The 25,847-nt window shown below is 64.7% G+C and overlaps 5 protein-coding genes across 5 annotated transcripts; 3 read left to right on the top strand and 2 right to left on the bottom strand.

Moving 5' to 3' along the window:
* Positions 1 to 13: 13 nt before the first annotated feature.
* On the bottom strand, positions 14 to 9,301 carry AMSG_10409 (uncharacterized protein; the record flags this gene model as incomplete). Its single annotated transcript, XM_013898120.1, has 2 exons — positions 2,840 to 9,301; positions 14 to 2,204 (listed from the first exon to the last, which is right to left on the bottom strand). Exons 1-2 carry the CDS (start codon positions 9,229 to 9,231, stop codon positions 14 to 16), a joined length of 8,583 nt encoding a protein of 2,860 aa, XP_013753574.1. The 5' UTR covers positions 9,232 to 9,301.
* A 1,434-nt stretch (positions 9,302 to 10,735) lies between these two features.
* On the top strand, positions 10,736 to 12,813 carry AMSG_10408 (uncharacterized protein; the record flags this gene model as incomplete). The annotated part of the gene is made up of 2 exons (XM_013898119.1): positions 10,736 to 12,052; positions 12,130 to 12,813. 2 exons carry the CDS (start codon positions 10,736 to 10,738, stop codon positions 12,811 to 12,813), a joined length of 2,001 nt encoding a protein of 666 aa, XP_013753573.1.
* Positions 12,814 to 12,851: 38 nt separating this feature from the next.
* Positions 12,852 to 15,865, bottom strand: AMSG_10407 (uncharacterized protein; the record flags this gene model as incomplete). Its single annotated transcript, XM_013898118.1, has 2 exons — positions 12,852 to 15,355; positions 15,391 to 15,865. The coding sequence occupies 2 exons, from the start codon at positions 15,863 to 15,865 to the stop codon at positions 12,852 to 12,854; spliced, it is 2,979 nt and encodes a 992-aa protein (XP_013753572.1).
* A 2,395-nt stretch (positions 15,866 to 18,260) lies between these two features.
* Positions 18,261 to 21,753, top strand: AMSG_10406 (uncharacterized protein). Its single transcript, XM_013898117.1, has one exon. The coding sequence runs from the start codon at positions 19,765 to 19,767 to the stop codon at positions 21,712 to 21,714; it is 1,950 nt and encodes a 649-aa protein (XP_013753571.1). The 5' UTR covers positions 18,261 to 19,764; the 3' UTR covers positions 21,715 to 21,753.
* A 3,470-nt stretch (positions 21,754 to 25,223) lies between these two features.
* Positions 25,224 to 25,678, top strand: AMSG_10403 (uncharacterized protein; the record flags this gene model as incomplete). The annotated part of the gene is made up of 2 exons (XM_013898116.1): positions 25,224 to 25,277; positions 25,325 to 25,678. The coding sequence occupies 2 exons, from the start codon at positions 25,224 to 25,226 to the stop codon at positions 25,676 to 25,678; spliced, it is 408 nt and encodes a 135-aa protein (XP_013753570.1).
* Positions 25,679 to 25,847: the final 169 nt, after the last annotated feature.

The raw sequence follows: 25,847 nt of genomic DNA, 5'->3' as shown, positions 1-25,847 counted from the left end.
TCGCTCCTCCTGTTTACGCATCGCCGTCGCTGCTCTTGCCGCCAGAGCCCGTGCTGGCCGCCGCGGGACTCGACAGAGGCGACCATGCCGGCGAGCGCGGCGTCGAGGTGAGCACCATGGTCCCGTTATCGGAATCGCCCGAGCTGTCGTCATCGGACGCAGTGGCATACTCGTACTCGTCGTCCGACGGCGTCTCGAATCCGGTCTTGCGCTCGTCGCGCAGCAGCGGGAGGCCGTGGAACTCGCGGAGCATGTTGACGACATCGTCGATGGAGAGCGACGAGCGGAACTTGTATGCCGCCAGCAGCTTGGAGCTCATGCGGTCCTTGAGCTCGGCGATGGAAAGCGCCCGCGAGACCGCCGACCGTCTCCGGATCAGCCGCTTGCGCCGCTCCGAGATCGAACTCCCGCGGGTGAGCCGCGAGCGGACGTTGGCAAGGCCATCGGCCACATCGCTGCTGGTACCGGCCCCGCCGCCGTCCTGCCCATCGTCGGGCAGCGGGCCGTCGGCTGCCGCTGCCGCCGCCACCGCCTGCGCATCAGTCGCCGCCCGCGGCCGCGACGGCTTGCGGATGACCTCCTTGTCGAGCTTGATCGAGACATGGACCTGGGACGTTGCCGGCGCCGCTCGCCGGTCAAACTCCTCGTTGCCCTCAATGAACCACTGCCGCTGGAGATTGGCAGCAGAAGTGAGGGCGCCGACCCAGGTGGCGAGCTTCCGCCGCGAGTCAACGGCGAGTGTATACGAGGGAAGGCCCGGGTGCGAGATGCGGAACGAGTTCGGCCGCGCTCGTTCCGAAGTGAGCGGCCTGACCGAGTAGCCGACAATACACACCGACTCAATCGGCTTGATGTCCTCGTCGCTCTCGAAAAAGTACAACCGAAAGTTGTACAACACCGCCAGCTGTTGACCCCACATCAGCTTGCCTTTGCGCGCCACAGTCGACAGGTACTGCGCCCGCCGGCGGAGAAAGAACACAGACGCCACCAACGCGTTCAGCGCAGCCTCGGTGTCGGCTTCCGTGCCCGGCAACGCCACTGCGTTCGCCTCTACCCCGGCGCACACCTGGCCCAGCGCCGCGCACCAGTTGAGCAAATCCACCCCGGTCACCGCCGAGAACACATGCAAGAGGCGCGAGTTGCACGAGAGCCCAAAGCAATACGGGATGTCCTCGTCGAGCTCGCCAAGCACATCGGCCCCGTACACCACCTTGAGCGGAAGCTCCTGAAAGACAAACCGCCCCAGCCGGACCGGCGCCTTCTCGTGCGCATAGTACGAGAGCGTTCGCTCCTCTCCGTGGAACACAACGTAGAACCGTGACCAGAGCCCGGTGATCGGGTCGCGCTTCTGTAGCCACGACGCGTACGTCGAGTCTGCAGCAGCTGCAGATGCCGGAAGCAAGCCGTCGGTCGCCGCCTGTGGCGACGTCGGGCTCCGCGGAGTTACAGGCGCGGAGCTCCCGCTGCGCTCGGGGCTTCCTGTCTCGTCGCTGCCCATCAGCGCCACGTCGGTCTTGGCTCGCGCAAGCGGCGCGCCCGCCGTGTGAGCCCGCGCGTCCTCGGCGTCGATTCCCTGCCGCGCCAGCATTTCCGCCCGCATGTTGTCCACTAGAATGAGTACCTCGCTCAGCCGAGCCTCGGCCGCCACCACCCGGGCGGCGAGCTGGACCTTGTCCAGCGCCATCAGTGCGTCGATGGCAGCCTGCTCGTCACGGACCCGAGGCGGTTCGCCCAGCGTCGACCGTGCGGCCACAAGCGTACCAGACTCGGTCCATCCGCTCCGATTCGCGTCGCTGGTGCCAAGCCCAAAGCCCAGCCCCGACGACGCAGTCGCCGTCTCGGCCTTGGGCGACGGCACGCCTGCGTCATACGTCTTGGCCCGGCCCTTCCTCCTCGCTCTCTTCCGCCGCGAAGAGGTATCCACATCGTCCAGTACCAGCGTCCCAGTCTCGGTAAACCGCCTCGCAGGAGCCGAGCCACCGCCATGGTTGCTCCCACCGATCGTCTCCACGTCCACCACACTGCCTCTCCGGCCATCATCATCACTATCATCAACCTCGACAGCAGTGCCTGCGCCCGAATCATCCGAGTTGGTCGACTCCCACGAGTCGCCACCACCAGCATTACCACCTCTGGCCCCACCATTGCCATCACTGCGCATGTTGCCACCGTTGCACAAATCGCCATTGCTGCCGTCGTTGCGGCTGCTGCTGCTGCTGCTGCTGCTGCCGGTCTCGCTCATGGTGGCCACACACTTGCACACACAGAACGAACACGGGAAGGGAAGGAGGGGGAAGGAGAGGGGGGGGGGGGGGGTTAATGGGTGGGTCAGGTGCGTGCACCCGTGCCCGTGCCCGTCACCACCAACACGCTCTCCTCCCCCCTCCCCCTTTGCTCCTGGTCATGCCCCCAATAATCGTTGGCCATGTCATTCCCCCATTAATCGTTGGCCATGTCATTCCCCCATTAATCGTTGGCCATTCCCCCATTAATCGTTGGCCATGCCCCCATTTATCGTTGGCCATTCCCCCATTTATCGTTGGCCAATCGTTGGCCATGTCATTCCCCCATTAATCGTTGGCCATGTCATTCCCCCATTAATCGTTGGCCATGTCATTCCCCCATTAATCGTTGGCCATGCCCCAAAGGTCCTCGCCGTCACGATGTGCTTGTGGTTGCGCTTGCGCTCGAGCTTGAGCTCGAGTTCGTGCTGCATACTGTTGACGTGGTTCCGGCTCGCCGGCGGTCGGCGGTGGAAGAGCTGGTGGTGGTGCCCGCGGTCGTGCTGGCGGTCGTGCTGGCGGTCGTGCTGGCCACATGTGGACGGTCATTCATCGACGCAAACGGCGCAGTCACCGAGCCGCACGTTGTCGCCGCGCATGTTGTCGACGCCTGCGTGTCGGCGCCCGATGACGACGAGTCGCCTGACGAGGTGGCAGACGCCAATGCAGTAGGTCCCGTGTCGAGCGGTCGGCACAGCTCGCCGGCATCCGACAGCTCGGCGTGGGTCACGCCAGCAGTGACCGAGTACAGCGGCGCCGTCTCCGACTCGCAAGACTCGAGATCGATGGTTCCGAGCGCGCCGTGGGTCGCCATCGCCACGGTGGCCGTCGGCGTCGACGAGACTGAGCCGCCGGTGGCGATGTTTGACCTGTTTGCATCCACCGAGTCAAACTGCTGCGCCAAAGACGTCACCGAATGCGGCATCGGCGGCGGCAGCCTGAACGAGAGCAGGGCCGGAGGCGGCTCGGGCTCGGTCGGCGGCGAGTCAAACATCCCGGCCGCAGCAGGCGCAGCCGACTCGACGAGCGGGGCGGTCGAGAGCGTCGACCCAATGTCCACGCTCGACGCCTGCATGTTATGGAGCTCGGTGCCCGAGATCGAATGCACCATCCCGAGCCCACCAAGCTCAACTTCGCCGCCGTCGTGCATGTGAAACGTTCCCGAGCTGAAGTACTCATCCTCCTCAATCTCCTTCTCGCGCCGCGCCATGAGGTAGAGGTCGAGCCCGTTGCCGACTACAATTGCCGCAACAATGGTGACGACCCCGATCGTCACTCCTATCATCCGCAGCGTCCGCGCGTCGAGCATGCCGGTGTACAGAATGAGCGATGCCGCAGCGAGAACAACCACCGCCAACCGGTTGTGCAGCGTCGACCGGTACGGCCGCAGATACACCAGCTGCCCGAGTGAGCCGACAAGCACAAGCACCGCCGCAGACGCTTTGCCCTCGCTCGAGAAAAAGGCTGTCATGCAGACCACAACACCGAGCTTGCGGAGCATGATCGCCACCTCAAACCACCACGCCTCGTCGGCAAACCGCCCCACAAGAAAGCCGAAGCGGAGGACAAAGGAGATCGGATCGAGCGCCGCCCGCCGCCGCGAGAGCAGAATCGCCACGCCCGCAGGTAGCCCCACCGCGTACACAGCCGTCGCCAACACACCTGGCACAAACAACCCGCCCCACCACGCCTCGTTGTAGCAGCTCCGCACTGGATCCGCGTCGAGCACCCACCGCCCGGTCTCCTCCTTGCGGCAGCCAAACGGCGCCAGCGACGCGCTTGTCAGCGGCAAGTACAGCAAGACAATCATCTGGAAGAGCGTCCGCCCGGCCGCTCCGCGCAGCTGGTCCAGATTCTTCTTCCCAAGCCACCACACGTTGCCGACAATGAGCCCGGCAAACACGCCACAGACCGGCACAAGCACGATCGCCGCAAAGAGAGGCAGCAGGAGTGTGAGCACCCACTTGAGAACCCAGACGTCGGTGCCCGACGCCGACGCGCACTCGGGACTCGTCAGCTCTACGTTGAGGTTCACCGCAGACGCAATGTCAAAGTACAGCGTCGCCAGCTCACCCCAGTCAAAGTCGAGCGAGCCGTAGATGGCAGAAATCTGCAGCGCATTGAGCCCGATCATCGCCGCTGCAAACTTGTACCGCAAACTCTCGGCGAGATTGAACCCCAGCAGGACCGTCGTCACCATCAGCACACCCGCAAGGAGAAGCAACACAATTGCCACGTTGCGCTCAGGCTGACACCGCCGACACGAGCCAGACAGCTTAAAGTAGTCCGACTCGCACTCGGCACACAGCCGCGCACGGTAACCCGATGCACACAGCCCGTCACCCAAACACGCCTCTGCCCGCGGGCACGAGACAAAGAGCGCCGGATCCGTGGCGTCGGGGAAGAACCCGGGCGCAGCCCGAGGCGCCGCCAGCCCACCATCGCACAGCCCGCCACGCGGGCACGCTATGCACTCCACATCAGCCTGTTTCGATGGGCTCCAGAACCGCTCCTTACATAGACACGGCGCCACCACCGTGGCGTTGGTCGTGGCCAGCCGCAACGTGTTTGCTGGGCACGGTGGAACAGCCACGCACGGCTCGGCAGACACAGTCGCCGACGCCGACCCGTCCGAACACGCGCCGCACTCGAGTACCGCCCCGGGTGAAGACACCGCCCCAAACCCGATCGGGCAGAGCGTGACGTTGACCGTCACTGCCGCTGTCGGCGGCTCACTACCGACCGCTCCGCTGAGTCGTACTTGGATCGCACTCGGCAGCCCGCCGCGTGCGTCCCCGATTGTCTCCGCCAGTGCGCTCAGTCGCAGCACGCCGAGGCCCCCGCTCCCGGTCACGCTGCTGACGGCGGTCCCAGTCTCCAGACCGTTCGCCTCGACTCCAGCTGTTGCTGACGTCGCGAACAGTACCAGCGTCTGGTCGCGGACTCGCTGGCCATAGCTGTCAAACACGCCCATGCTTCCGGCCCCCAACAGGGAGCCAGAGACCGTCGCTGGTGGAAATGTACCCGGATCTGGGACAAGCGCCGTCGGCGGCGTCACGCGCAGCAAGCTCGCTCCGATACCGGACTCGACAAGCCAGCCGCTGGGTGGCGCTGGCGCGTTGACCCCGCTCGCCGCGCAAGCCAACGCGCTGCCGCCGGAACTAGGTGAGCGAGGCGCCAACACGCTCCCGGAGAGCTCAATCACCGCGTCGCAGACAAACACAAGACTGCCAAAGGGTGCTTCTGCCTCGCCGACCTCTACGCCGTCAACCAACGCAATCGACGCAATGCTCGGAACTGCGCTCGTCGCCAAGCCGCGTGCCACACTCGCGAGCGACGACGAGCTCGGCCACGGATACGCCGAGCTCACAGCTGCAAGCGCGCCGCCAAACGTCGCCCGCGAGCGAGCCACAGAGCTGCCGGTGCCCAGCACCACGCTAGCGCCCGACTGCGGCGCGGCGCGGGTCGCTACCGCTCCGCCAGCCACGCCCGCTGCATTGCCCACCAGCGCGGTTGCCAGCAGCGAGACCCGCGCCTGCGACGCCGAGCTACGGACAAGCACGCCACCGCCGCATCCGCGACTCGCTGTGTTGTTCACAACCCGCGATCCGCTCTCCAGCACAAGCACCGTCCGCGAGCCGACCACAGCCACCGCGCCGCCGCCACCGCCGGCCTCGAGCCCACCGGCAGCCACGTTTCCGTCAAACTCGAGGCCACGCCCAACAAGCGTCGCCTCGATCTCCAGCAAGGCCACTGCGCCACCGCCTACGCCCGCGCTGTTGCCCACAAACCGCGTGTTGTTCGCAGACACCGCCACGCCGGCCAGCACCGCCAGCGCACCACCGGACCCGTCGCTCGCGCAGCTGGTAAAGACCGAGTCGGAGACGACCGCCGTCGTTCCGGCCCGGCGAAGCGCCACCGCGCCGCCGAACCGCGACGACGTGCACCTCGCCCAGAGCGTCCGGTGCGAGACAAAGGTCGCGCCGTCATCGACAAGCACTGCGCCACCGATGCCCTCGTCAAAGAAGAAGACTCCCGGTCGCACCGTCGACGTTGCGTCACTGACAGAGGCGTTCACCAGAGCAAGCCGCGCGCCGGCGCCCTCGGCACGCAGGCCTGGTGCGCCAAAGGGCGAGACCTGTGCGGTTCCGAGTCGCACCAAGCTCACGCCCTGCAGCTCGAGATCGCCCACGGTCGGCACACCAGCTGAAGGATGCGCTAGCGCGCGGAAGAGCACCCCACCTCCACGAGCCGTGCAGTTGAACACCGCCGGTGCCGCGCAGTCGGCCGATGCCACCGCTATCGGACGGGTAACGAGCGCGTGCGCGTCGCGCCGGCACCCGTAGCTGCCAGTAGGTAGGACCAGTGTGTCGCGGACGCAGCGCGAGAGTCGCCCGAGCGACGCGGTGACGCAGGCAAAGCTCGATGTCACAGCGCACGCCGGATCGTCTCGCGCGAGCCCGTGCTGCTGCGGGAGATAGTCGGCAAAGGCAGTTCGCGACGTCTGTGGTAGCCAGGCAACAAGGTCGGCGCCGGCAGAGGTATACACAAGGTCTCTGTCGCCGTCACCGTCGATGTCAGCGACCAACACGGCAGTCGGCTGCGTCACGCCGGCGACCAGCACCGATGCCGCCGCAAAACTCGTACCGTTGCCGGTGTTGGCGTACATGGCCATGGTGTTGACAACGCCGCCACGTCCAGCCACAATGTCGAGCTCGCCGTCGGCGTCGAGGTCGGCAGTGGCAAGGACCGCGACGTCGCTGGCGCCAGCGTCGACGGTGGCGCCAAGCGCAAACGCCCCGTTGCCAGCGTTGGCGTACCAAGCAATGGTGGTGTCGGTTGTCGCGCCGACAATCACGTCAAGCGCGCCGTTGCCGTCTACGTCTCCGATCGCAAGCGCAGAAGCACCAGCGACGTCGGTGTTGGCTACCACGGCCGCAGCGACAAACGCGAGGCCGGCTCCGTTGCTTGCCGCGTACCACAACACCGCACCTGCACCAGCGTGGGCAGCGACAAGGTCCGGCAGCGCGTCATTGTTGAGGTCTGCGGCGACGAGTGCGGCAATGTCCGAGCCGGTCGTATCAACAGCAAGCTCTGGTCCAAAGCCATCGTCGCCTCCGCGGTTGAGCAAGACAACAAGCGTGGTGCCCGACGAGTCAAAGACGGCAATGTCAACATCGCCGTCGAGATCGTAGTCGGCGAGCGCGAGGCCACCAGTGGCGTTGGCGCTCCAAGCAAGAGCGACAACAGGCGCAAAGCCGCCCACGCCATCGACGTTGAGCGCGTAGCCGAGCGCGGCCGCCCCGGGCTCTGATGAGCCGAGAACCAAATCTAGGTCACCATCGGCGTCGAGGTCAGCCAGAGCGAGTGCATGCGTGCCCGGAGGCGACGGTGCGACGGAACGCGGCGAGGACCAAGCAACTGCGTCGCCATCGATGTTGGCACGCCAGGCGACACCCAGCTCGCCCGGCGAGGCGGTGACAAGGTCGAGGTCGCCGTCAGCATCGAGGTCGCCTAGGACGACGGCGCCGACGCCGTCAAGAGCAGTGGCGATGGATGTCGGACCAGCGGCAAACGAGCCGGGTACGACGGCGTGTGGAAACCAGGCAACGGTATCTGCCGTGCGGAAGACGGCGGCGAGGTCGGCCTTACCGTCACCATCAATGTCGCCAATGGCGACGTCGCGCGGGCCAGCGTATGCAGTGGTGACCACCCGCGGCGAGGTCGCAAAGGTACCACGACCATCGGCGTTGGCAAACCAGGCCACGGTCTGGTCGCCGTCCGAAGCGAGGGCGACGTCAAGGTCGCCGTCGGTGTCGAGATCGCCGACAGCGACGCCACGGACCGAGAGCGCCGAGGTAGTGATCGGGAGCGGCGACGAGAAGGAGCCTGGTGCCGGGTGGGAGTTGGCAAACCAGGCGACGGTGTTGGCGCTCTCAAACGCAACAACAAGGTCCAACACGCCGTCGCCGTTCATGTCGCCAACCGCGAGGGCAACCGGTTTGGCGAGCGTGGCCGAGATGATGCGCTCGGTGCCAAAGTACGAGCCGTTGTTAGCGAACCAGGCTAGCTTGTTGTCGTTCGACGAGACAACAACAAGGTCCACGTCGCCATCAGCATTCACATCCACCGCGGCTATGTCAGCGGCGCCGTCGGTGGCCGCCGAGACAAGCTGGACAAAGACAAAGTTCCCCTTCCCATCGACGTTCCTCCACCAGCGGACAGAGTCGTCGTTGGCGGAGCAGGCGGCGAGGTCGAGATCTCCATCGCCATCCAAATCCGCGAGCGCCACGCCCGACGCGCCGTCAGCCGCAGGCGAGACCACATTCCGCGAGCCAAACAATCCGCTCCCGAGATTGCGGGTCCAGCCGACGGCGTCATCAACCTGGCTCGCCGAGGCCATGTCGACGAGCGAGTCACCGTCAATGTCGCCAAAGGCCACACTCCGCGGGCGATCGTACTCGATAGGCGGCGAGGGCGGACCAATGACAGCCCTCGGAGCGAGGCCAGCACCCATGCCCTGGTTGAGGAAGAGCGAGATGGAGTCGTCGAGCTCCTCGTAGGAGATGACGTCGAGCGCGCCGTCGTTGTTGATATCAACCAGCCGCACGCCCGTCACGCCGTCTGCGCTGGTAGTGGCCACCACAGCAATAGCCTCTCGCTCTGGAAGACATGCCGGTATGTCAGGCATGACCGCGAGTGGCGATGGGCCGAACGAGGCGTCGCCGGCAAGTGGCCATGCGGGTGCGGGTGCGAGCAAAGGCGACACGCAGCTAGCCTCCGCCATTGGCGCCTGGCAGAGGAAGGCGAGAACGACAGCCATGCCTACGAGAGCTAGAGAAACTCTATGGCCACGAAACTTGGCTGATCTGTAGCAACTGGTCTTAAATCTCCATACGCTGGAAATGGTACATCTCCGTCTCTTGTTCCGCTCACTGGCCGTGGTCATGGCTCCCCCCGCCGTCCAGACCGTGTGCCGAGTGGTGGAGCGCTTGCAGACGCGTGCTGCCAAAGTCAATTGCGTTTGCTGCAACTTTTGGTACTGGGGGGAGGGGGACTACCTGGCCGACAAGTCACGGTGGATGCTACCGTGATGGGGGCGGATGGGGGTGGGGAGGGGGAGGGGGAGGGGAGGGGGCAACGGAGAGTAGTGCGGGTGAGCGGGAGGGGGAGGCCAGTCTCCGCAAACGTGTGTCCACTCAATCTGTGTGGGGTTTTTTCTCACGTGGGGACACGCCGGAGGAATGTGAAGACCTTGGCCCGCAGATGTAAGTGGTTAATTGGTTCGAGGGTGGTTGGAGAAAATTTTACTAAACCACACATTCCCGCATACGCTACACACACTCTCGCTCTCAAACGCACTGCACTCACTCTCGTACGCGCCGCTATGTCTACCTACAAACACACACACACACACACACACACACACACACACACACACACACACACACACACACACACACACACACACACATCCCTACATTCAGACGCTGGCAGTAGAGTGGTTGCACGGTAGTGGGGAGGATGGCCATTGGAGCTTGTGACAGATAGCTCTTACCTGCCAATACCGTACTCGTGTCACTCACCGTTGCGAACAACCTGTAGACCACAAGAACGACCACAACGGCAATGATGACCACGACCATGATCATCGACGACTCTGACGGAGCGTTGGAGACAGTTGACTCGAGGAAGAGACTGAGTAGGAGGCTGAGGGTTGGAGAGGATCCTTGACAGCTGCTGGAAGAACGGAGGAGGTTGACGATCAGCTAGCTGCTGGTGGCGTGTTCAGCATGGAGCATTCTCGAAGTGGTCGTGTCCGAGGCAGGAGCGGTGGCGGGAGCGGTGGTGGTGATGATGGTGGTGGTGGTGGTGGTGGTGGTGGTGGTGGTGGAAGGAACAGTCGGGAAGGAGACCGAGAGGGCATGGGGGAGGGCATGGCCACAGGCATGGCCACAGGCATGACGACAGGCATGGGTATGGACATGGGCATGACTACAGGTATGGGGGTGGGGACGGACGGAGGAAGGCGAGTCGGTCATGGTGACAGAGCTCGGGTCGGTGTCGGTCATGGTGGAGCTGGTGGAGAGCAACGCGCGGTGGGGGTGGCGGCGGGGGCGGAGGTCGCCGCTGGTGGGGTTCGTGGACGGCTGCAGAGGGCCGTAGCGGCGGCAGAGGCTGTGGCGGGGGTGGGAGGCGGAGGCGCGGACCGAGTCGGACACGGCCGCGGAGGCGGACAAGGCCGCGATCACGATGACGACCGTGCCCGCCACCATGTGCATGATCCCATACTCGGTCACGGGTACAGGCTTGGTCACGGGCATAGCGATGGGGGTCGTAGTCCGGTTGCAGCCGCTGGAAGCACAGCAGCAAGCTCGTCGGGAGGTGGACTTGTCCCGGGTGGGCTCACCGCGCTGGATGAGGTCGAGCGGGGCAGCGAGCGGTGGCAGGCGATGGCGGGCGGCGATGCAGCGGCGCTATCGGTACTGTCGAACATCGAGGAGCTCTTCCGGTGCTTCATCTGCATGGCGCGGGTCGAGGGCGCGGTCATGTGCCCGGCGTGCTCCAAAATGGGCTGTCGCGCGTGCATGTCGACGTGGCTGGTGCAGCGTGCTACGTGTCCGCACTGCCGGGCGCCGCTGCAGCTGGACGAGCTTGTGACCTGCCGGTTCATGAACGATCTGACCGACGAGCTGGACAAGGCGTACCTGGCGACAGCGTCGAGCTCTGCCTCTGCGGCGATGGGCCTGCTGGCGTCGCCCCCGCGTGGTGGCGGGTCGCGGTCGCCAGGCGGGCGCCGCGGGGTAGTCGGTGGCGGGCGGGTTGCCGAGCCGTGCCCAGCCCACCCCGATCAAGAGCTAGGATACTACTGCGAGACGTGCGGGGTGGCGATCTGCTCCGACTGTGCCATGTTTGGCTCGACGCACACCGGGCACGCGTTCAACAAGCTTGATGCGGTGTATGCCATCCACACGTCGCGAATCCGGGTAGAGACCAACGCGCTGTCGGAGCGGCTGGAGCGGCTGCGGGCGGCGATTGCAGGCATCGACGAGAACATCGAGGAGGTGACGAGGGCCAAGGAAGAGCGGATGCTGGAGATCCGCGACGCGGTCGACCAAATGTACGCCCGGCTGGAGGCCGAGCTCAAGACCAAGCTTCTGGCGCTGCTTGCGCAAAAAGGCTCGATGGCTGAGGAACTCGAGCTCATTTCATCGGTCCTCGGTGAGCTGGAGCGCCAGCTGAGTGCCGCGCCGCGGTCGCGGCTCATTGCCAAGACCGACGAGCTGCTGGGTCTGCTGCGGGAGATGTGCCAGCGGCCGTCGCTGGTAGCGGCAGTCGACGACAGCGAGGACGCGGCCGAGAGTGAGGCCGGGAGCTCGGCGCTGCACGTCTACGTCCCGCCGGTCTTTGCCTCTGAGATTGTGCCCGAGTATGCGTCGGGCGACTTTGTGCTGGCGTCGTTCTCGGCGCTCCGCGCGGCCGAGGACGTGGTGTTCTCGCAGCCGCTGGTGACCCACGGCCTCGCGTGGCGGCTCAAGGTCTACCCAAACGGCAACGGCATCGCCCGCGGAACGCACCTCTCGGTCTTTCTGGAGATGGCCGGCGGCCTCGTTGGCTCGGCGCGGTATGAGTACCGGGTGGAGATGCGCCATTCCACCGCGCCGTCCCGCCCGCCGGTGGTCCGCGAGTATACCTCGGAGTTTGAGGCCGGCGAGTGCTGGGGCTACAACAAGTTCTTCCGTCTCGACGCCCTCGAGGCCGAGGGCTTTGTCGCTGCGGGCACTGACGAGCTCCAGCTCGCGTTTTTGTCCGGCCGGCTACGTACGCGCTGCTTGCGGCGGACCAGGCCCGGTACATCACCGCCCTCGAGAGCGAGGCTGCCCAACTGCGCGCCACCCTCCGCTCGCGCGCGCTTGCCCGCCAGCCGCCGCAAGTCCAGGCCCAGCAAGACGCGCATCCGCTGCTGTTCGATGACGTCGAGACGCTGGCCTCGTCCGGCTCGCGATCGCCGGCAGCCGCGGTGCTCGCCTCGGCGGCCTCATCGCCCGGCGGCATCCGGTCCGCCGGCTCATCGGCGTTGTGGTGGGAACGCGGTGACGGTGATGGTGTTGATGCTGATGAGGACGGGGGTGGGGCTGGAGCTCACGCTGGGCCTGGCACTCGCTCGCCGCCACCGCCACCACTCCCGCCGCCGCCGCCGCCGTCGCTGCCGTCTCCGGCAACAGCGCCGCCGCTGGCGCCGGACTCGTTCTCGTCATCCGACGACGACGAGGCGTCGCTGGCGCAGCCGCCGCCGGTGCCTACGCTACCGCCGGTGTCGGCGGTGGCGACCTCAGCACCGCCGCCGGTCCCTCAGCTGCCGCCGTCGATCTTCTCAGCTCAGCCGCCGCGGGCGGCGCGATCGCTAGCACCGACGCTGGACATGGTAGACACCGGGGAAGGACTTGAGGCGCAAGTGTGCGGTGATGAAGGACTGCACTCGCGGTCATCGTCGCCGTTTAGCTCATCGTCGACAATGTCGATGGAGTAGCAGCGTAAATGTTGTCGCAAGAGGAGGAGGCGCGGGGTTTACGGCGCCGAAGGCGTAGCATTGCTCCGGGAGACAGGGAGGGGAGCAGGTGCGGGTGAGGAGCTCGCCGGCGGCGGTGGCTTGGCCACGTACTGGTCGAATGCCGGATCGGCGTCGACGCCAAATTCCTCGACGACGACCTCCCACACGACGACAAGGAGGCGCGGAAACTTGCGGAGGAAGTAGGCGTAGTAGCCGTCGGGATAGTCGCCGAGTACGGCCTTGAGCTCGGGCGGGAGGTCGCGGTAGTGGCGGCCCTTGTTGCGCATGACCCGGAGAAGGTCGCGGAGCGAGCGCGGGTCGTACTTGCGGTACTTGCCGAGGTTGATGATGAGCTCGGGAGCGAGGACGGCCATCCAGCCGCGGCGCGGTGCGGCCGGCGACGGCGTTTTCTTCTTGGGCGACGACGACGAGTGGGGCGAGTGTGAGGGCGCAAAGCCCGGCGGGCCGGCATCGCGAGTACGCCAGGAGCTGCTTCGGTCGGCGCGCGAGGGTGTGGCAGGCGTGAAGAGCGAGCGTGGGCGGTCGCTGCTATCTGCCGGGCGCGGCGGGCGGACAACGAGGTCGAGGTCAAAGACGTCGGCGGCGCGGGCCTCGAGAAGGCGGACAACACGACCGGCAGCGCCATGGTCCTGGTAGTCGATCTCGACCCTGTCCGAGGCCTCCATGAGAAAGTCGAGGCGTTTGCGGGTATTCCAGAAAAACGGCGAGGCGAGCGCCTGGGCGGCGGTGATGCGGGCGTCACGAGAGCGGGCGACCATGCGTGAGACGAGGGCGACGGCCTCATGGCCGCCGCGGGCTGGGTCTGAAGCGACGGCGTCGAGCGAGGGCGCGGCATTGAGGATGGCCCAGTCGCGCTCGTAGCGCGAGCCAAACGGGTGGTCGCCGTTTGTGAGGACGTAGTAGGCGACACAGCCGAGACCAAAGACGTCGACGGCGCGGGTGCAGCGCTCGCCGGCGAGCGCCTCGGGTGCAAGCCAGCCGAGCGTGCCCGCGGTGTGGGTGTCAAAAGACGAGCGACCGCGATCGAGCTCAGCGCCGAGGCCAAAGTCGGCGACCTTGGCCGTCCAGTCCTTGGCCAGGAGGATGTTCTGCGGCTTGACGTCGCGGTGGACAATGCCAAGCGAGTGGAGAAAGGCAACGCCCGAGGCGGCCTCGAAGAGCAGCTTGCGCTTAAGCTCGAGCGGCATGTCGGAAATCATGCCAGAGGTCATGGCCGACGCCAGCGAGCACGCGCACTCCTCGAGGGCAATGTACACAAACTGGGCATCCATCTTGCGCCCATAGTACGAGACGACGTTGGGATGGAGGTCCGAGGCCATGAGCAGACCGACCTCCTTTGAGGCAACCTCGTAGAATTCGGCGAGCATGCGCTTGACCGCCACTTGCCGCCCGCCGATGTCGCCGCGGAAGACGACTGTACCGTGCGAGCCCTTGCCGAGAACGGCATCGGTGTCAAAAGTGATGTCGCCGATGCGCCAGGTTGTTGCCTCGCTTCCGCCGACTTGTACCAACTCGTCCTGCCCGTTCCAGGCGTCAACAACCGCGCTCGGCACTGAGCTTCCGGCCGCACCTGACGAGTTGTTCGAGTTGGTCCGCGCGTAGATGGAAGCCAGGAGCGACGAGCCCATTGACGACGCCGAGTCGGGCTCGTCGGTATAGTCTGTAGCGGTCAGTGGCGCGAGGGTGTCGGGCTGGGGCTGGAGCGGCAGCGAGCGGTTCTGAACCGTGCGCGCCGCGAGCACAACAAGCAGCAGAAGCAGCGCGGCGGCTGCAACCGCGAGCTGGGTCGGAGCCTTGCGGACGAGCGCAAGGACGAGGTCAGCGGCCGTGGCGTTGTACGGCATCGCGTTGTCACCCTCGCCGGGCAGAGAGGGAAAGCCCGGTCCAAGCTCGCCTGCAGAAGTGGCGGGCGACGACGGCGCGGTCTGCCATGCGCCGGTGAGGCAGCCCGGGAAGCTTGGAGAGTCGGGTGCGCAGTGGAAGCCGTCGGGCGAGTACGGCACTAGGCCGCCGCCGCTGCCGCTGTGTGGCGGACTCGGCTCGCCGTTCAAGTCGTCAAAGAGCGAGCCGGTGTCGATGCTGCCAGCCCCGTCGCCATCGGCAAAGCGGACAAAGGCGCCGTTGTCGTCGGCCCAAAGGCCCGATGCCGGCGAGCCGCCCACCAAGACCAGACCTGAGGTGTCGGCCGGCGCAACTAGGTGCGACGACGGTGTCGTGCCGGTGGCGGTTGACGGCGAGACAAGCGCAAACGAGCCGGTGTAGCACTGGTCGCGGAGGCAGTGGACGCCGAGCTTGTTGAGCGGCGTGAGCCGGAGGACGGCGCCGACGGCCGGCGAGAGGTAGAACGACGAGACAACCGTGGCCGGGAGCTCGACAGACCACAGCACGTACCCGGTGCTCCGGTCGATGCAGTGCAGGAGGCCCGAGAGGTCGGTGTAGATGATCGGACGCGTGGCGTCGGCGAGGAGCGCGTCGAGCGTCAGCGGCGGAAGGTCGGTTCCTCCTCGCCCACTCCCGCTCCCGCTCCCGCCCCACCGAGCGAAGCCAGCGACGCGAGGTCGAGGCTCGGCGAGATGGTTCCGAGCGAGACGTTCGAGTAGGGCAGGCCGGTGTGGGCGTCGACGACCGAGATGGTCATTGTCTCGACAGCCACAAACAGGCTGCGGGCGCCAGAGTCGGCGGCGCTCGTGCCTGCCGCAGAGGCAGCACTGCCGACCCGCGAGACAGCTAGCGTCTCGAGATCGACCGCGTAGATCGTGGCCGCTCGCGAGCCAAGATACATGAGGTCGTTGCTGTCGACAAACGGCGTCTCCTGGACCAAGCGAGGAGCGGCAAAGGGAAGCTTGGAGAGGCCCGTGCCGTGGGTATAGCTGAACAGCGAGGCGCCGTCAAGACCCGGCAGGAGAGTGTGCGGGAGAGAGGGGGATGGCGAAGGCGGCGGGGACGACGACGACGACGACGAGGGCGACGGGCCCGAAGCCGAGGAAGCAGCCGCCATCGAGCCCATCATGCCTGCGGTGAACATAGAGGCAGCAAAGGGCGAGCCGGTGTCAAAGGAGAAGACCACCGAGCCATCGCCAGCAGCCAAGCCGTAGACTGCCCCATCTACCGTGGCCACGATGATGAGCGGCTGGACATCGGTCGCCGAGGCAGCAGCAGGCGATGCCTGGATGGGATTGGAGGCTGAAGAGGTGGCGGTAGCAGAGGTGGCGGTAGAAGAGGTGGCGGTGGCGGTGGGGATGGTCGAGGCGGTGGCGGTGGGGATGGTCGATGATGATGATCGGGGTGATGATGATGATGATGATGATGATGATGATGATGATGGAGATGATGATGATGATGATGATGATGACCATGACGATGATCGTGTTGCTCTTGTTGCTTCCCCTCCTCCCCCTCCTCCCCCTCCTGCCCCTCCTCCCCCTCCTCCCGCTGTTGTCGGTGAGGTGGCAGTCGCCGACGTCACGAAGGCTGACCTCACCTTAGCATGGGCGGGCACAGGGGTGGTGGGCAAAGCGAGTGAAAGGAGCATACCAGCAAGGATAAGGATGCTGAAAAAGCTAGTATGTCGGGACATGGTCGGCTTCCTCCTCTTGCCCTTGTCTCCTGCTGACTGCACACACAGTCGCTCTGCGTTGAGTGCTGCCGCAGAAGCCGAGCCCGGCGCGCCGACCGCCCTGAGCCGAGTGACCTCACAGGTAAAAAGGACTATTCGGCGCGGGTGGTCTGGGTGGCAATCACTTTTTTTTTGTTTGGAAGAGGTGTTCCTTTTGGGGGGAGAGATGGGGATCATGGGGATCTTGGCGATCCTGGGATGGGGATGAGCTAGCGATGTGGGATGGTGAGGGTGAGGATGCTAGGAGGATGCGGCGGGGGTGCTGGCGGGTGATCTTGCCTTGCGCAAACGGTCGTGTCGGGCCTCGGTCATCACGATGGAGATTGAACAGTACATGCTTCCGATGGCAAAAAGCACCACAACAGCATTAACACCGCTGGTCTGCCTACTCTCTCTCTCGCGCGCGCGCGCGCGACCGTCTGGCGAGCCAAGCCGGTCTCATCCGGTGTGGGCGGCGAAAACCATTGATCACATATTTCCGGTCAGTCATCATGTTGTCCCTTCACATCAACACACGCCACACACCCTTTTCATCCCACCCCCAGCCGCAAACCACCACCACACACATCAGACTGTATGGTGATCTCCCTCTCTACCTCGTGCTGGGAGCAGATCATGCGCATACGCGGCAGTGCGGAGGATAAGACGCAGCGAAATTCCCCGCATCTGCACACCACATGTCACAAGCTCTGCCACACCTGCATCCTACCCGCACGTCTGTGCAGCACGGCCTGTCCACGGATAGCCTCTCCCAAGCACTTCCTCATCCCCACCCACCGGTCGTCGCCTCCCACCCCTGCCCCAGCCTATCATCAAGAAACCATCCCCTACTATCTCAAGCAAACCTCCCCTGCCATCAACCGCAACATCGTCCATCCATGACGCCTCACCATTTCTGGGCGATGTATTTTTTTTGCAATCCGCACATGGCGCCAATGGATAGCCTCCATTTCAAACCGATGGCAGTGCCGGTGGTGGCGGTGTTGACCGACACACATGGGGCGAGCGGGGGTGGGAGGGGGAGGGGGGAGACGACCATAACAGCACCGAGACCGAGACAATGACCACGCACCGCAGACCCAGCACACACACCTCTCTACCGTCTACCGTCCCCTCCCAACCCCCCCCCCCTCCCAACCCCTTACCGGGAGGAGAACGTACACCACCAGTACCAGTACCAGTACCAGTACCACCCCACCCCCCCCCCACCCCCTCCCCCCCTCCGTTACCGCCCCCACCAGTACCAAGGTCGGGGGTTCCGTCACCAAACACACACGCACGCATACACACACACGCATACACACACGCATACACACACACACACACACACGCATACACACGAATATACACACATACATACATACGCTCATAGAGGTATACCCATACACACACGCGTACATACATACGTACACGAACGCGCACGTACCCAAGTCGTGCATCCCCTGTTCACGTAGACGTGGACGGAAAGGACAGGTCGGTGGCGAAAGAGCAAACGGCGGACAGGCAAAAAGGGCCTTCCTCACCACCACCACCACCACCACCACCACCACCACCACCACCACAACCACAACCACCACAACCACACCCACACCCACCACAACCAACGAGTGCTTCCGCTTGTGCCTGGTAACTACTTAAGGCCACGGTCACCGACGACCAGCTACTTCTGCTGAAAAGGTCGACACAAGGTCACCCGACATCACAAGGTCACCCGACATCACAAGGTCACCCGACATCACAAGGTCACCCGACATCACAAGGTCACCCGACATCACAAGGTCACCCGACATCACAAGGTCACCCGACATCACAAGGTCACCCGACATCACAAGGTCACACAAGGTGCTACTGCTGCTGCTGGAAGGCAACTTGCTGTAACTGAATAGTATGGCGTTCCGCGAGCTGGAAGAGTCGGACAGGGTGTACGCGCGAGAGTATGCGGTGCAGGAACAGTCGACTCTGCGGTATGTGGGCTGGGCTATGGAGAAGAAGAGCAATGAGGAGAAGGAGCGGCTGGTGACTCTGACCGGCCATCACCTGACGGTACACAAGGATCTCGGCCGCAAGGGCTTCTCCGTCAAGCGCTTTGTGCACATTCTGGACATCACCTCGGTCACGACTTCGTCGTCGTTCCAGCTTGTCATGGGCACGCCGACGCTCTCTGTCGACCACGTGACGCTCGAGACGGCGACGCTTGACGAGCTGCTGACGGCGCTGCTGGTAGCGACCGACGAGGTGACCCGGTCATGGCCGCGGACTGCGCGCCTGTGGGTTGAGGTCCTCGACGACGTCAAGATCCCCAAGGTGAGAGAGATTGTGGCGCGGTGGGAGCACCTCGACTCGCACCCCAGCGAGCGACGCGTGGACCAGGACAAGGAGGCGTTCCGAGTCTCGCTCGCGGCGTGCGCCACACACTCGGGCCTCTCGTCGGCGCTGGCCGCCAAGATGGCCAACCTCATCGCCGGCCACTGCTTCCCGCTGGCGGATGACGACGAGGATGCCGATGGCGAGTCGATGGAGGGCCCCCAGGGTGCTGCCCTTGTCCTCTCGACACTCTCGTCACCCAAGGGCCTCAACATGCAGGCGCTGTCCAAGGCGCTCGCGCACTCGTGCTACGTCCGCGCATTGGAGCTCGACGGCCTGGACCGCCGCGACGCGCTCACCACGCTCGCGCCTGTATTTTGCTACAACGAGACACTGCACACGCTGCAGGCGTCAAGTCTCGGGGCACGGGCCGGCTTTGTGGAGGTCGGGCGGGCGCTTGAGGGATCGCTTGCAGGCTCGGCGCTGGCTGTGGTCAATCTCTCCAACAACCACATCGACAACAAGGCCATGCACGCACTGGTGGCCGGCCTCCTCACCTGCGAGTCGCTGCGGTCGCTCGACCTCTCGATGTGCAACATCTCGACCAAGCCATTGTGGCGCTGTTCAGCGGGCTGGAGAACACGCCTGCGCTCGCTCTTGAGGCGCTCAACCTCTCGGAAAACCGCATTTCCAAGGCCGGGACCAAGGCGCTGGTCTCGTACCTCGAGAGTGGGAACGTGGACAAGCTCTCTACCCTGCTGCTGGGCAACGCCGGAGTCGACCTGGAGGCACTCGCGGTGGGCCTCTCTGCGGCTAGCCCGACGCGGGCGCTCCTCACGCTCGACATCTCTCAGACCGAGGTGAAGCCCAAGGCGGCGCACGCAATCTCTGCTGCGCTCTCGTCGTCGTCTGTGACGGACCTGGATGTGTCGTTCATCAAGGGCTCGACGGCGACGGTGGTGGCTGGCCTCTCCGAGCTAGTCCTCGCCATGGTCTCGCAGCCGACACGCAAGACGTCGCTTCTGACGCTCGACGGGCTCTCGCTCGGTTCGTGCCCAACAGTGCTCGCCGATGCCTTTATGACCTCGCGGAACCTGCACTCGCTCTCGCTCGAGGACGCCTCGCTCACGCCGTCTGCGCTCTGCATTCTGGCGACCGCCCTGCAGTCGGTCGAGTCGCTGCGGTACCTCTCAATCTCGCGCAACCTCAAGGTGAAGGTCAAGGACAATGCGGGCGCACTCGACGCGCTGGCGGCCCTGGTCGACATGGTCCCGCTCGAGTCGTTTGTACTCCAGGGCGGACCTTCCAAGTACCGGCTCGGGCACGAGACCTGCGTCCCGCTGCTGAACGCGTTTGAGACTTCGGCGTCGCTCACCGAGATCGACGTCTCCGGAATGGGGCTGGGCGACCAAGGCGCATACGCGCTGGCCCGGGCAGTCCAGTCGCCGAGCTCATCAATGGTCCTGCTGCTGGCCGACGACAACGAGTTCTCGTTCTCGGGCCTGCACAAGCTCTTCCGCGCGGTGGGCGCCTCCAAGACCATGCTCCAGTTTCCGCTCCCGCAGGTCGACCTCTCGCGGTTCTCGTCGGCCAAGAGCGTGGATCCTGCCCAGAAGCAGACGCTCCTCCACGACATTGCCATGATGGACGACACGCTCGACGCTAACGAGCGCGGGTTGGCCCGGGCCGGGAAAGCCGCCGACTCCGACGCAGCCGATGCCGCCACGGTGGAAGCAAGCGCGTCTGACTCGGCCAGCTTGTCGACGTCGATCGAGGGCACTCGGGTCCAGGCGGTGATCAGCGGTGAGACGCGGCGGCGCGGGTCGTCAGGCAGCTCGGCATACGGCAAGATCCAGCTCGGGCGGCGCGACCGAAGCGACTCGACCATCTCGCTCATCAACTGCGGCATGCTGCGGCGGGAGGACCTGGCAGCCGGTGAGTACGAGGGCCTGGGGCTCGGGCCGGAGCTCGGCTTTGTAGGCGTGAGGCAGAGCGTCGAGTCGTTTGACGACGATGAAGTCCACCGTATGCTAGCCGACGACGACGAGCGCGTCGGCTCAATCCGCGGCGGTGAGGCGTCGCAGGTCGTGCCCGCGCCGCCGCCGCTGCCCGAGTTTGAAAACTCGTTTGCCAACCGGACGCGCCGGCGGACCAAGAACCGAATGATTCTCAAGGAGAAGCGCGCCAAAGCGCGCGCATCGCGCGGGCGCGAAGTCTCGTGCTACTCGATGACGCTCTCGTCGCGCGACGCCGAGGTTGTGCGGCGGTCAATGTCGGGCTCGTCGAGCTCGCTACAGCGCGAGCTCGACGCGCTCGAGAGCGCCGGGCTCGACGTGCACGGACCGTCGTACGCGCCAGTTGTCTCATCACCGCTAGTCTCGTCGGTGGTGAGCACTGCCGGCCAGTCGCCAATCGTCTCGCCGACGGTGACGGCCGACTCGCTCTCGGACGACGACGAGCTCATCGACCTCAATGAGGCCGCCGCAGCCGGGAAAATCGCCGGCCCGCCGCGGCCGACCTCGAGCTCGACGGCGGTAGCGGCTGAGTTTGCCGAAGCCATGGAGTCGGTCAACGCCGCCCTCTTCCCACCCGACTCGCAGGAGCGGCTCTCGCGGATCCGGGCCAAGGGCTCGCTGCAGAACCTGCCACTTCTCGACGACGCCTCGTCGTCGCACCCGTCGTCGCCGGCCGGCTCGTTCACTGGCTCGCCGCCGGTCTCGGCCGGTACAAGCCTCCGCAAGGGCTCCTCGTCGTCGCTCAACATCGACGTCGACGACGACGTCGACGCCGACGTCGCAGCCGAGCTGGCAGACCTAGAAGGCATGGGCCACTCGACGCTCAAGCGCGAAAAGGTCAAGCTCAACACCCAGTTTGATACCATCCGCCGCAACGCTATCATGCAAGAGGCCGAGGATGAGCTCGCCGACCTGCTGTCGTAGCCGACATAACTCTGTGAAACAAACCCACCTCAACGCACCGCACCGCGCACATCATTATGGTTGATCGTTGTCAAATAACATTTGATTTGCGACAACAATTGACGACAACGTGTTATTGGGTTCTCGGAATGAACTCCCAAAAAAATTGGGCGGAGACAGCAGAGGGGCTGTAGAGGCTTGGAGAGAGGGACAGAGAAGCAAGAGCCATACTCAACTCTACCTCGGGCAAAGCGGCGAGCGGAGGAAGCAAAGAACGGGAACGCTATTGCAGGGAAAGGAGAAGCAACTTCGTCATGGTGTCCAAGATGCGAGTCGATCGAGCTACCGGCATGAGGAAGAAACGGCTGAAGCGGAAGAGACGGCAAGAGAAGCGAGCACGATGGACTGGCTTGTACATGAACCGTCATCGGCAGCATTACGGTGGCGGCCTCGGTTATGCTGGTGGACAAGCCCCGGTGGTGGTTGTCCGTTCTGACAGCAGGATCGAAGACATCGTGTGCTGCCGCTCACCACGTGCACGGGCCGTGTCATGCGGTCTCTGCGCCTCCATCGCCGTCCTGATTTGTGGCATCATTATGACCTCGCATGGCAATAGTGGCTTGGGCAATCCATGCGACAAGAACAGCTTCTTCCATGACTCGTCAAGGTGCACGACCAAGACGTACGGGCCGTATGTCCTCGCTCTCGGTGCCGTCATGGTCATCAGCAGCTCGATCATCGCCTGCTGCCTCTGCCTCAGAAGCGTCGCCGATGCGGACGAGTACGAGTACGATGAGGAGGAGGGTGGCGCCGCCGAGCTTTCCGCCGCACCTGCCACGAGCTACGATCCGACGCCGCCGCCGCCGCCGCCACAGGGTGCCTACCAGCCGCAGCGCGCCTATCCGCCGCAGCAGCCGTATGGGCAGCCGATTCAGTCGCAGCCGTTCAATCCGTATGCGCCGTCGGTGGGACAGCCGATGTCTGACAATGCCGGTGAATCGGGGGCGTCTTCGAGTGCACCGCCTCCATCGGCGCCACCAGGACCGCCACCGCCGCCCGGGCCTCCGCTGCCGTCCGAGCCTCCGCCAGCGTACAATGCGCCGGCCTCGGAGAAGAGCACAAAGTGAGACAGATCATTGAGCTGTACATAAAAAGTTCAGGAACGACGAGGCAGAGTCCGTCGCGATTGTCTCCAATGCGCGTACGATGACAATCGAGGTGAGCATGGCCATGAATTATGGGTGATGGGGGAGGCGGTCGTGGCAGATGAGACCATGGGCATCATGATTATCAGCACCAGCTAGCCAGCATCGGGCTGCCAGCATCGGGCTGCCAGCATCGGGCTGCCAGCACCAGTAGCCAGCATCGGACTGCCAGCATCGGGCTGCCAGCATCGGGCTGCCAGCACCAGTAGCCAGCTGATCGTTGTCAAATAACATTTGATTTGCGACAACAATTGACGACAACGTGTTATTGGGTTCTCGGAATGAACTCCCAAAAAAATTGGGCGGAGACAGCAGAGGGGCTGTAGAGGCTTGGAGAGAGGGACAGAGAAGCAAGAGCCATACTCAACTCTACCTCGGGCAAAGCGGCGAGCGGAGGAAGCAAAGAACGGGAACGCTATTGCAGGGAAAGGAGAAGCAACTTCGTCATGGTGTCCAAGATGCGAGTCGATCGAGCTACCGGCATGAGGAAGAAGCGGCTGAAGCGGAAGAGACGGCAAGAGAAGCGAGCACGATGGACTGGCTTGTACATGAACCGTCATCGGCAGCGTTACGGTGGCGGCCTCGGTTATGCTGGTGGACAAGCCCCGGTGGTGGTTGTCCGTTCTGACAGCAGGATCGAAGATATCGTGTGCTGCCGCTCACCACGTGCACGGGCCGTGTCATGCGGTCTCTGCGCCTCCATCGCCGTCCTGATTTGTGGCATCATTATGACCTCGCATGGCAATAGTGGCTTGGGCAATCCATGCGACAAGAACAGCTTCTTCCATGACTCGTCAAGGTGCACGACCAAGACGTACGGGCCGTATGTCCTCGCTCTCGGTGCCGTCATGGTCATCAGCAGCTCGATCATCGCCTGCTGCCTCTGCCTCAGAAGCGTCGCCGATGCGGACGAGTACGAGTACGATGAGGAGGAGGGTGGCGCCGCCGAGCTTTCCGCCGCACCTGCCACGAGCTACGATCCGACGCCGCCGCCGCCGCCGCCACAGGGTGCCTACCAGCCGCAGCGCGCCTATCCGCCGCAGCAGCCGTATGGGCAGCCGATTCAGTCGCAGCCGTTCAATCCGTATGCGCCGTCGGTGGGACAGCCGATGTCTGACAATGCCGGTGAATCGGGGGCGTCTTCGAGTGCACCGCCTCCATCGGCGCCACCAGGACCGCCACCGCCGCCCGGGCCTCCGCTGCCGTCCGAGCCTCCGCCAGCGTACAATGCGCCGGCCTCGGAGAAGAGCACAAAGTGAGACAGATCATTGAGCTGTACATAAAAAGTTCAGGAACGACGAGGCAGAGTCCGTCGCGATTGTCTCCAATGCGCGTACGATGACAATCGAGGTGAGCATGGCCATGAATTATGGGTGATGGGGGAGGCGGTCGTGGCAGATGAGACCATGGGCATCATGATTATCAGCACCAGCTAGCCAGCATCGGGCTGCCAGCATCGGGCTGCCAGCATCGGGCTGCCAGCACCAGTAGCCAGCACCAGTGGCCAGCATCGGGCTGTCAGCATCGGGCTGCCAGCATCAGTAGCCGGCATGTGGGCATATCTGGCGATTTTCGCGAGGAAGCCGCCGGTGTGTGGCGGTGGCGGTGGCGGTGGCGATGGCGATGGCGGTGGCGGTGGCGGTGGCGGTGGCGATGGCGGTGGCGGTGGCGGTGGCGATGGCGGTGGCGATGGCGGTGGCGGTGGCGGTGGCGATGGCGGTGGCGGTGGCGGTGGCGATGGCGGTGGCGATGCCGTGCCGTTGCCGTTGCCGTTGCGTTGCCGTTGCGTTGCCGTGCCGTTGCGGTGGCGGTGGCGGTGGCGGTGGCGGTGGCGGTGGCGGTGGCGATGGCGGTGGCGGTGGCGGTGGCGGTGGCGATGGCGGTGGCGGTGGCGGTGGCTCGCCAGCTGACTCGTGACGGGCGAAGCGATGGCCGTTGCCCGGACGGGCGGACTGTACGAGCCCTCCTCGGGGCTCTTCCGACGAACACGACGACATCATGTTGCCCTCAATGCGACGACGCATACCCTCTGTCTTTGTTCTCCCAAAGATCCCAGTCGAATCCACCGAGTATGTCCCTCCATGCCCATACCCACCCCCTCGCGCCACCTCATCACCTGCTCAACGTGACGCCCACACTCACCCCCCCCCCCCCCATACCCATACCCATACCCATACCCATACCCATACCCATACCCATACCCATACCCATACATAGGTCATCCCCCTCAAAGGTGCCTCCGTCAACCCCTTTGTCGGCAAGAAGGGCGCAAGGGGTTTCCAGCTCGCCCCGCCGCCAAGGGCAGACTCCCCGCCTATCGTGCTCATGGCCGATGAGCCCCATGAGGCCGATGCTTGGCGATCGGCCATTGCGGCTGTCGTACGGGAGGCAGAGCGGCCGGATCACACTCGCACTCGTACTCGCAGTCGTACTCGTACTCGTCGTCGGAGTGGCGGTCGGGAAGGTGGCCGCAGTCGCAGTCGCAGTCGCAGTCGCAGTCGCAGTCGCAGTCGCAGTCGTGGCCGGGATCAGGGCCGCAGTCACAGTCGTGGCCGGGATCAGGGCCGCAGTCGCAGTCGCAGTCGTGGCCGGGATCAGGGCCGCAGTCACAGTCGCAGTCGTGGCCGGGATCAGGGCCGCAGTCACAGTCGTGGCCGGGATCAGGGCCGCAGTCGCAGTCGCAGTCGTGGCCGGGATCAGGGCCGCAGTCACAGTCGTGGCCGGGATCAGGGCCGCAGTCGCAGTCGCAGTCGTGGCCGGGATCAGGGCCGCAGTCGTGACCGGGATCAGGGCCGCAGTCGCAGTCGCAGTCGTGGCCGGGATCAGGGCCGCAGTCGCAGTCGTGGCCGGGATCAGGGCCGCAGTCACAGTCGCAGTCGTGGCCGGGATCAGGGCCGCAGTCACAGTCGTGGCCGGGATCAGGGCAGTCGCAGTCGCAGTCGTGGCCGG

Source organism: Thecamonas trahens, assembly GCF_000142905.1.
Source record: "Thecamonas trahens ATCC 50062 unplaced genomic scaffold supercont1.59, whole genome shotgun sequence".
Taxonomy (NCBI): Eukaryota; order Apusomonadida; family Apusomonadidae; genus Thecamonas; species Thecamonas trahens.
The sequence above is the reverse complement of the archived record's forward strand: the minus strand, read 5'-3'. Positions and strand labels throughout refer to the sequence as shown.